This window comes from Quercus suber, unplaced genomic scaffold (assembly GCF_002906115.3).
Source record: "Quercus suber isolate HL8 unplaced genomic scaffold, Cork oak 2.0 scaffold_939, whole genome shotgun sequence".
NCBI lineage: Eukaryota > Viridiplantae > Streptophyta > Magnoliopsida > Fagales > Fagaceae > Quercus > Quercus suber.
This window is the reverse complement of record NW_027070362.1, coordinates 73,052-85,047: the sequence shown is the minus strand read 5'-3', so window position 1 is coordinate 85,047 and position 11,996 is coordinate 73,052. Positions and strand designations below refer to the sequence as shown.

Below are 11,996 nucleotides of genomic sequence, written 5' to 3'. Positions count from 1 at the left end.
ATTTATGAGCAAGGATTATGCTTGTAATGGAATATTTAAATTGAATATTGAGAATAATAAAGCATCTACTAGTTTAGTTTATATGCTTTCTTCTATTAATTTTTGGCATGCTCTTTTGTGTCATATAAATAGTAGATATGTGGGAATCATGAGTAGTTTAGGATTACTTTCAAGACTGTCAAAAGATTTTGAAAAATGTGAAACTTGTAGTTAAGCTAAGATTACAAAAAGGTCTCATAAAAGTTGATAGGCCAAGAATATATTGACCTCTTATGATGAATTAACCAATTAATTAACCAAGATAATTAATTAATTTAATTAGCATGCAATACACGTGGTAGCACAAAAAAATCACCAATTAAACTAAATGCAGCGGAAAATAAATTTGACACAGGTGATTTGTTTACGAATGGGGAAAACCATCGAGGCAAAACCCCACAAGGTGAATTTAAGATCAGCACTCCCGAAAATCCACTATTATCACAAGAAGGGGTTACAAATAAAAGAATCCTAGTACCTTATACCAACCTACAATTGAATTCTTACCCCAATACCCAATTGGACTTGTTCTGTAGTAACAGTCTCTTCATTCAATGCATGGCTCCCAGTACATGACTTAATCACCAACTAGACAAAGATATTGACTGCAAAGTTCTTCAGTTCATCACATGATAAAGATCAAGAAACTCTTTGGTCATAAAACCCTACGGTATACAAACACAGCAGCTTATTCAAAAGAAAGATGAATTAGGGCAAATTCTATCTCCGGTCACAATTTGCATGAACAAAACTTTGCTTCACACTCGCGCAACCTTTGACGGCCCTTAAAATAATCCTTATTATGTTTAGGGTTGTGAGAAAAAAAAGCTCAAACAATCCTTATTATGTTTGGGGTGAAGCTATTTTAATTTCATGTCATGTTTTGAATAGGGTGCCACATAAAAAATCACATACCACACCTTTTGAGATGTGGAAAGGACATAAGAAAATTTTGGGATATTTGAGAGTATGGGGTTGTCTTGCTTATGTAAAGCTTAGAGGTTGTTTGGATGCTTTTTTTTGGTCACTCAATTTCCGTCACTCAATTTCCATCACTCATAACTCATCACTCATCACCCATCACTCTAAAATATCATGTTTGTTTGGCACCATCACTCACTTCCCATCACTCAATATTTTTCACACTATTTGTGGGCCTCATACCTGTCACTGTTACAGTTTTTTTTTTTTTACAATACCCAATCTCTAAAAAAAAAAAAAAAAACCCAGAACATGAAGACTGAACTAGTGCAAGAAGATGAAGAAGAAGAAGAAGAAAAAAAAAGAACCGAATAGCCAACCCACCGAGGAGAAAAAAAAAAAGTCAAAAGGTGGTCAAAAGGTGCGGCTGGTACTGTTTATAGGTCCCTTATGTGTGTTTAATTACAAAAATGTCATTGAGTTATGAGAATTAGAAATTGAAAACACATTTTGGCTGTTTTCAGTTTCCATAACTCATAACTCAAAAATCAGAGAATTGAGTATTGGAAACAAAGTTATGAAAACAAAGAAATTATGCAGGCAAACGAGTATTTTGCTATGGGTCCCACCATTTTTTAGAATTGAGTTATGGAAACAGAGAATTGAGTCATGAAAACTAGTGAACCAAACAGCCTCTTACTAACCCTAAAATTCCTAAAATAGGTATAACAGCTAATACATGTGCTTTTCTTGGTTAATGGATTAATAGTGCAACCTATAGATTTTTTTGATCTTGAAAACAAAATAATTTTTGAATCTGGTGATGCAACTTTTCATGAAGAAAAATTTCCTTTTAAATTAAAAAATAGTAGGGGTGAAGAAAATACTTTGTCACAAACTACTTCTTTTACTTCTCATTTACAAAATCAAGAAAATTTTGAAATCGAACCTAGAAGGAGTAAAAGAGCTAGAGTTGAAAAGGATTTTGGTCCTGATTATTATGTTTTTAACATGGAGGAAAATCCCCAAAATTTAAAAGAGGCATTAACATCACCTGATGCTATATTTTGGAAGAGGGTGTAAATGACGAGATGGAATCTCTAATTTCTAATAAAACTTGGAAATTAGTAGATCTTCCATCATGTTGTAATACCATAGGTTGTAAATGGATCCTTAGAAAAAAGTTGAAACCGGATGGATCAATAGATAAATTTAAAGTGAGACTTGTTGCAAAAGGCTTTAAACAAAAAGTTGATCTTGATTTCTTTGATACATTTTCTTTGGTAACAATAATTACATCTATTAGATTGTTAATTGCTATTGCTGCAATTTTTTATTTGAAAATTCATTAAATGGATGTAAAAATTGATTTTCTAAATGGGGACCTAGAGGAAAAGATTTATATGCATCAACCCGAAGGTTTTGTAGAGCCTGGACAAGAAAGCAAGGTATGTAAGCTAACTAAATCTCTATATGGCTTAAAACCACCTAAGCAGTGGCATGAAATTTTTGATTCTTGCATGATTGAGAATGGTTATAAATCAAATGAATGTGATAAATGTATTTATTCTAAATCATTGAATAATTTACATGCTATTATTAGCCTCTATGTGGATGATATGTTGATTTTTGGCTCAAATATGCATGTTATAAATGAGACAAAATATGCTTAAAAGCCATTTTTATATGAAAGATCTTGGTGAGGCTAGTTTTATTTTGGGCATGAAAATTACAAAAACATGTGATGGAATATTTCTTGATCAATCACATTATGTTGAGAAAATATAATTTTCATGATTACAAAAGTGTAGCCACTCCTTTTGATTCTAGCGTTCATTTATTTCCTGTGAATAATGATGATGAGATTTTTAATCAAAATGATTATGCTAGTATCATTGGTGGTTTGCGTTATGCTACTAATTGTACTAGACCTGACATTGCATATGGGGTAGGAATGCTAAGCAGATTTACTAACAAGTCTAGTAAAGATCATTGGCTAGCTATTGAGCGAGTCATGATATATTTAATTGGTACCAAAAGTTATGGTTTATTTGATAAAAAGTACCCTGTTGTGATTGAAGCTTTTAGTGATGCCGATTGGAATACTTTGTCAGGTGATTCTCTCTCTACCACTAGATATGTTTTTACCTTAGGTAGTGGTGCTATTTGTTGGAAGTCTAAAAAGCAAACAATAATTGCTAATTCCGTTTTGGGAAAAACCAATTCCACCTATATTAATTCATTGTGATAGCACTGCCGCAATTGGTAGAGTTAAAAACCGTTACTACAATGGTAAATTCAGACCTATAAGAAGAAAGCACAGTACCGTGCGATCTTATTTGAGTAGTGACATCATAACTGTGGATTATATTAAATATAATGATAATCTTGTAGATCCATTTACCAAGACCTTGGCAAAAGATAGGGTCTGGAATACATCGAAGGGGATGGGATTAAAGTCCATAGAATCATAAGCCATGTATAAGAATACCCAACCGAAGGACCAAAGATCCTGAGAATTGGGTTCAATGGGAAAAACAAATCATACGACGGTCGTAAGAAATGCATTATTTATTTTTTTTAATTATTTATTTTGTAAATAATTTTTTAAATTGTTCATCCATATGATGTAAGTGCATTTATCATATAATGTGGAAAGGTCAAGTAAAAAACTCTTAATGAAATTTGTAGCTTATATGAATGGGGTGTCAAAATTACAGGAGCACCCTTGATGAAATTTCACCTATGTGAGTGTAGGGGTGGAACCACTCCCTATGAGATTTGGACTTAATCTCAAATACATTCATGAAACTAGGATCAGCACACGGCCGTAAAGTACTAGCTATAAAAGCTCATGTCAACACCTGGGTTGTTGTGTGTAAGCAATGACGCTTAATTTCCCTAAAGCAGTCCTAGTTCAAGTCAGAAACCACTACGACTATAGAGTTGAGATCGCTATTTTACTAAGTGAAAGTTCAATGCAGAGCACACCCTCATGATACATAGTGACCTGTTTTTTCCTAGTAATCTCTCTTTAACTAAAAATAATAATAATAATAATAATATTAAAATGAGTGGGGATTGTTGGAGCATTTTAATATTAATTAATTAAAAATAAATAAATATTATAACATAAATGTAATAGATGTGGGAGTGAATATGGAAGATGAGTAGTTAGTGAAAATGTTTGATCCCACATTGAAAAGGAGAAAGACTATTTTGTACTTTTTAATTGTAGTGATTAATGGGCTAACATGAATCATCTTAAAATAATTACCATATCCATTGTTGAGTAAATGACCTGAATTAATACTCCATTTTTATTATGGAAAATGAAAAGCCATTAAGCCACTTAATGGACTATCCGTTTGGGTCTTTTCATTCTTTAGAAACTCCTTATCTCACCATTAATTGTGTAACTCCAGCCCATCAAATTAATATCCAGCAACAGAATAATGGACCTAATTAATCAGATTAATTTGGGTAGTAATTTCGTGAAGCCCATTTAGCCTTTAAATAGACTCATTTAGACGCAATCCAAGTTACTGCAATATACAATATACACACAAAAAATAGAGAGGTTCTTGGCAAAAAATGGTGTTCTTTTTGGTAAAGCTTTAAGCTTGAACACTTTATGCAGAGGTTGTTCTAGTCATACGACACTTGTTGGGCTTTTGTACCCTGAGAGAGACAAGTTAGAGAAGGTCTGCACCGGTTACAAAATTTAGCCAACCAAGAGCTTGAATCTCCTTAAAGAGAGCAAATGTCGTGCCTCAGTCCAAACAGTGTTGTATAATTTTTATTTTTAAATTAATAATATTCAGAAGTATTATTCGGTTTCTCGTTGTGTTATTCTATTATTATTGTGTTTGCCCCAACATATATTACTCCTCATTACATGTTATAATATATATATATATACACACACATATATTCACGCATCACGGGAATCTGTTGCTAGTGTGCAATTAAAAGGAAAGAAAACAGTTTTCTCTTGTATCCCTCTTCAAACAAACTTTTCACAACACAAGAAAAAGAACTTGTTAAGGTCAGCATGACGTTAGTTGCGGGAAGCTGTCACAAATGAGTGTACTTTAGTTAGGAGGTTACTTATATGTGTCAAAGTTGTGCTGATTTTTAATAGATTGATGTGTAATAATATATTGTAATTGAGAATGTAGTTAGTTCGTTAGTTTGCTAGGAAAACTAGAATTGGATACAAATAGCAAGCAACTAAATTGAAAGTACTTACTTGGTTAATTAGTTGGCTAGGAATACCAGAATTGTTACAAATTGCTGGCAACTGAATTGTATAAATTTGTGTTATTCTATTATTATTGTGTTTGCCCCAACATATATTACTCCTCATTACATGTTATAATATATATATATATACACACACATATATTCACGCATCACGGGAATCTGTTGCTAGTGTGCAATTAAAAGGAAAGAAAACAGTTTTCTCTTGTATCCCTCTTCAAACAAACTTTTCACAACACAAGAAAAAGAACTTGTTAAGGTCAGCATGACGTTAGTTGCGGGAAGCTGTCACAAATGAGTGTACTTTAGTTAGGAGGTTACTTATATGTGTCAAAGTTGTGCTGATTTTTAATAGATTGATGTGTAATAATATATTGTAATTGAGAATGTAGTTAGTTCGTTAGTTTGCTAGGAAAACTAGAATTGGATACAAATAGCAAGCAACTAAATTGAAAGTACTTACTTGGTTAATTAGTTGGCTAGGAATACCAGAATTGTTACAAATTGCTGGCAACTGAATTGTATAAAAGGAACAAGGATCTCAATAATGGAATCATTGAAGAATTAACCCAAGCCATTACCTAATCTCCCTTATTCCCTCTCTTATCTCTTCCACACTTCTTGGAGGCCGGGTTGGCCTCAAATTCAACCCAAAATATCTTCCTTTACTACTTAATCCTTAGAAAGATCTTAATAAAACGTACAAAGAATTGAACACACATCTTGAGCACTGTGTGGAATTGGGGTAAAGGTTGAACGGTTTTTGAGATTGATCATCTACTTTGTTTCTTAGAATCACCACATTAAGGTATGCTTTCTATTTTTTGTTCTAGAATTCAAGATTGTATGCTATTTCTCATGAATGAAGTAGATTTTTATGTTGCTTTCGCTATCTTATTTTGCATTTGATGCAAGTTTTCCAACAGACAATGTATAGGACTTTTGGTGCATTTGATTGAAGTGAAAATAGGGAGGGTAAAAAATGGAAGAGAGAAATATGAGAGATTTTAGGTGAGAAGAGTGTTTGGTTGGAGTGATTTGGGGGGACGGGGGAGAGTAAATGGTGGGGCTCAATTGTTTTCTTCCTGGACCCACCATTTTTCAGCCCCTCCCCCAACACCCTCCTCCCCCCCACTACAATTGGAGAGAAAAGGTTGGTTGGCCCACCAGTTTTTTTTCTTCTTCTTTTTTTTTCTTTCTTTTTATGGGTTATTTTCTAAATGTTTGGCTTGCTTATTTTATTCCAAAACAAATTTTTTTTTCCCGGTTATAAAATATTTATATAAAAAAAAAGTTACGTAATAGGGACATGTGAGTAAATTTATACAAATTTTATTTTCTATCTCTTCACTTTTCCATCCTCACCAAATACAAATAAAGAAAACTAAAACTTTTCCATCATCTCCCCAATTTCTATTCTCCAACTTTTCCATCCCCAACCAAACCCACCCTATGTGCTAAGTGACATTCCTTTATAAAACCAAATTTTCTAAACCAAACATAAAAAACTTGGTTTGACTCAACCTTTCAATTAACTGAGTTAGTATATATCATCCTAAAACTTGGTTAAACTTTGAACAAATGGGCCTATAAAATTAAATTTAAACTTTGGTAATTTTATCTCAACCTCTCAAATAAATGAGTGAGAATAGCACCAGTGGCTTGGTAGTTGATACATTGTATTTGTAAACTAAAAATCATTAGATATTCCAAAAATACAGCGAAATAATATTTCCTTCTTTTGCATGAATTTAATTAGCAACATCTACAATTACGTGAGAAGGAAAATACTATGTCACTATAGTTCCAAATTACTGAATGATTACTATTGTAATCCTAAGTGAGAGATCTCCTGTGATGCATTTATGATATTGTGCTGGCTTATTAACTAAGTTCGGATCCAGGTATCATGATGCCTGGATCAGTTGGCTTGCTGGAGGGTCCAATGGCGTTCCAAAGTGTAGTCCTTAAACTCTTCATGTCCTTACTCTTTTTCTCTTCAACCATCACCACTGCCATTGCTACCTTGCCAAAACAACAAGAGCTAGATCGAATTTCGGCACTGCCTGGACAACCACCAGTCACATTTTCTCAATTTTCTGGCTACGTTACAGTCAACGAGCAACATGGACGAGCTCTCTTCTACTGGTTGACTGAAGCCACTTCTTTCCCTGAAAAGAAACCTCTTGTTCTTTGGCTCAATGGAGGTTAGTTTAGCTTTTTTCTCACTTTCTTTTAATTTCCACCGACTACTATTCTTTTGTAAATCTAGGGTGATAGGATAACCTCATAGGTGCTTCAATATATTTGTGAAAAGGTTGTACACAACTACAGAAACTCATAAATATTTTTTTTTTTTTTTAAGTAGAAAGGTTATACGGTTATATGTATTTTGTTATCCTTCATGTGAAAAATTAATGGATGCCCTAAGGGAATTTGTTTTGAAAAAATTTTAGAAACTTTTTTTAGGAAAAGAAAAATATAACTAATTTTTTTGACAAGATTTTATATTACCTATAAAAGTGGTATAATTTTTTTTTAAATGGTTTATTAACAATTTTCTTAAGGGAATTCGCTAACAAAACACATCTTTCGTTACTAACTTGTAACTATACTAAAATTATGCTACTTAACAAATGATCACTACTCTATTTTGTACCTACCACATGGCTTAACTTCACAAAAGATTGACCCGAATCATCTAATTAATAATTATACATTGCATAATTGTGCAGGGCCAGGTGCTTCATCAGTGGCATTTGGAGCATCGGAGGAAATTGGGCCATTTAGGATTAATAGTACCGGTTCATCTCTTTATCTCAATGAGTATTGATGGAATAGAGGTAACAACCACTATTCAAAATAATTAATATTCAACAAGTTGGTAAACCTTTATCTTTGCTAATTTGTGGCTAAAATTTATTACGTCTTTACATTTTGTGCTCACAGAAGCGAATCTTTTATTTCTTGAATCGCCTGCTGGTGTTGGTTTCTCATACACAAATACAAGCTCCAATCTTAAAGATCACGGAGATAAACGAACTGGTACTAGATTTTGATGATTTTTTATTATTATTTAATTTCCATAAAATTATGATGTAAGTGAATCCTACGCGTTACCAATTTTGTGACACAGCTGAGGATGCTCTAGTATTTCTAATTCGATGGATGTCAAGATTTCCACAATACAAACATCGAGAATTCTACATTGCTGGGGAGAGCTATGCTGGTATATATATGCAACAAATAACTAATAACTTATTATTACATAATTATGAGTAATTCTAAATAATCTTAAGCTAATGTTTTCATTCTTTTTATAGGGCATTATGTTCCCCAGTTGGCAGAGAAAATTGTCGAATATAATAAGGCACTCTTGCAACCCGCCTTCAACTTTAAAGGATTTATAGTAAGCAACACATAATTAACCCAAATTTGAACGCCAAGTTTGATAATAACTCTAATTAAAAAATTTCAATCAAATTATGCAGGTGGGGAATCCAGTATTTGATCATTACTATGACAACATTGGAATTATAACATATTACTGGACCCACTCAATGATATCTGATAGAAGCTACCAAGATATTCTCAAGAAATGCAATTTCAAGGAGGTAAATCTATCATCGGTATGTAATGGTGCACAGATAATTGCCGAGCAATATGAGCTTGGATTCGTAGATAAATACAGTATTTATACAACACCTTGCGTCACATCGATTAATGATACTTGGGCTCCTCCAAGGCTCAAAAATACTCTATTGCATCGAAGGGTTTCTGGGTACGATCCATGTGCTGTGCATTATGCGGAGAAGTATTATAATCTACCGGAAGTGCAAAAGGCAATGCATGCAAATGTTACCGGAATTCTTCACAACTGGATTGCTCACAGGTTTTCTATTTAACAACTCGATACTTTTTGTTTATGTATTTACTTTTTAATAATTTGATAATTGGGAGAGAGTGATTTGAACCTAGATATCTTCTTTAGAGACATTAATGAAAATGTGAGTTGAGCCATAAGGTTATTAACTTTGTTTGTTTATTTTCAAAATTGAAAACATAAACCTAAGTGTTTGATGAATGCATCTAATGCTTATATATACTTTTCTATTGTGCAGCGTTGGTATCCATGACAATTGGACAGATTCTGAATTTTCTATGTTGCCGACATACAAGAAGTTGTTTGCAGCTGATCTAAGAATCTGGGTTTTCAGGTAAAAGTTTTTAAATTCTAGGGATAGAAATTTTTGTAATTAAAGTAAACTTTGAACTTTTTATAAATAGATATGAATAAATAAATTATATATCACAATGCATTAGAAACGATAAAACTCGGCAAAAATTTCACCATTGTCTAACTTTTTTTTTCTCGTCCTTGAAAACTAGAATAGAAATATTGATTTCCCCAAAGTATTTTGGGTAGCGTAAGTTGTGTTCCTTGGAAGTAAAAGGGAAAGGCAAGTTGTTTGTTGTCTACTAGTCCACGTGTTTGAAGTTCTATTGGGGAGCTTCTCCATCATAATTTGGCACAATATGGTACAATCTCGATGAAGAATTTTCTTGGGTTTTGTGCACTAAATTGCCACAGATCAATATTTGTACCTGGGTACTGGCTGTCACAGTCACTAGGTAAACATTGGCTTTAGCATCTCGTTGTAAGTAATTTTCGGCCGGTGACTTTGATTGGACCACGTACAACTACAAGTGACAAGACAATATTAAGAGACTACAAGACTATAGTTATTTAGTAATGTTATTTTAGTAATATTGTTTGTATTTTTTAAAAATAAGTGTGAGTGAAAAAGTATGTAAAAATACGTATAATGTTGTTTAAACACTAAAAACTGTTACTCAAAACACCCTACCAAACAACTCTTATGTTTCTTTTTAAGACTGAAAAAATGAAAAATTTATTAATTTTTTGATAACTTTTTTAATTTCCTATAAAATGTTATTAAAAATGAATAATTAATATATGTAGTAAGAACATACATTAGTCGACCCATTTAAGAAAACCTGTACGAATAAAATTTGGATACAACCCATCAAAGAAGAAGAACAATTCTCTAACCTTCTTCCTGATTCATTAACATGCGCACTGTAAAACAATTTGTATTAGGTTATGACCCATTAAATCATCTTCCCTGACCTGATATTTGATACATTTTCCGCACAAAAAGAGGCACTCTACTCGTACTTTTAGGCCTCTATGGCTCTGAGCAATTAAAAGTCATTGATAGTCTGAACAATATCCTTGCTCCATACCCTTTTGTTGAAAATCAATTTCACAATGTCTAGTCACATAACATCCCAATGAAAATTTAACATTAGAAAACAGTCTAAGATTACAAAATTTTTTACAAATTCTCCTCATAATTGTGATGTAACAGAATGTGAGTGGAGAAAAAAAAAAAGTGGTTCATATGAAAATGATAGACAATTAATTACAATTTATCATGTAAAATAATTATTGTAAAAATTATGATTTTTTATGTGATACTAGAATTACTTTAATATTAGTGTCGGTAGTTCCTTCACTATAGATTTCATCTCTTGATTTGAAAGGCCATAAACTTGGGTTTGCCTAGCCATCTTCCTAGCTTGTACACTTCTTGCTGTACCAAACTTCAAATTTATAGCCAGAGTCCTTTAGCTACAATTTATATTTTAAACAACTTAAGATTGAATGCTTTATCGTAATTATGAGAGAAATTGGTTATCTGTTATCACTCTGTAGTCTATACTCTATATGCGGCTCTTGCATGCAATTTTTTTTTCTTTTTTCTTTATTTATAAAATCTTGCATGCATATTATGATCCATTGCGTTTGCCTCCCATGCATTATTGATAACTTACTGTTTATAGCCTAAAGCTTTTGTTTATAAACATACTCAATTCCACATCGAAACAAACAAATAAGCATAATAAATATTATGAAGCTTTGGCTACATGAAAGGTTGTGGTGATACAAATTAAACAGTAGTGTAAATGCAATTGCTTTTGATTTGAAAAGTAATTAAGATGTAGAAACAAAGAGAAAGATTTAATTTTTAAGGCAATTGCTTCTGTGTTGATGCAGTGGGGACACAGATTCAGTGGTTCCAGTGATTAGCACTAGGCTAGCCCTCAACCATCTCAATCTCACAGTTAAAACTAAGTGGTATCCATGGTATGCAGATGATCAGGTAATAAAACACAATTTCTTACCAAAAATCAGTCAAAACCTTGAACACACTATCAAAAATATATAGATAGGTAGATAAATATTCACAAAGAAATGTTACACTAATCTGAAAATTAAACTTCTTTTATAGGTAGGAGGATGGACAGAGGTCTACGATCAGCTAACTTTTGCTACAGTGAGAGGGGCTGGCCACGAGGTTCCAAAATCTCAACCCAACCGAGCACTCATTCTTTTCAAATCTTTTTTGGCAGGGAAGGAATTGCCAAAATCTTGACAAATTACTTGGGGATGATAACTAAAGAAAATTGATTATCTTTGAGCAACTTATTTAAGTGTGATTGTTTCATGATTTGGATTGATATATTACAAAGCCAAAATTAGTGCCTCTATATATGTAACAAGATCCTCTCCATTTCAAGTCACAAATCCAAAAAATAAAATCTTAACCTTGTTTGAGAAGATTGAGAGGATAAACCGTGGCATTTTCACTAATGGCTTCCCTTCCCTATGTGTCATGCCAGTTAATTTAGAAAACCGAGTAACCCGATTTCAATCCTAAATTAAGGACCAAAAGCAATTGAAGTGC

The 11,996-nt window shown here is 32.8% G+C and overlaps 1 protein-coding gene across 1 annotated transcript; it reads left to right on the top strand.

Annotated features, from left to right (window-relative positions):
• Positions 1-7,162: 7,162 nt before the first annotated feature.
• Positions 7,163-11,684, top strand: LOC112033771 (serine carboxypeptidase 24). The gene is given in 9 exon segments (XM_024066545.2): positions 7,163-7,430; positions 7,959-8,066; positions 8,173-8,268; positions 8,360-8,452; positions 8,547-8,632; positions 8,715-9,115; positions 9,345-9,440; positions 11,306-11,411; positions 11,541-11,684. Coding segments are annotated over 9 exon segments (1,392 nt in total). The 5' UTR covers positions 7,163-7,168.
• The last annotated feature ends 312 nt before the right edge of the window (positions 11,685-11,996 follow it).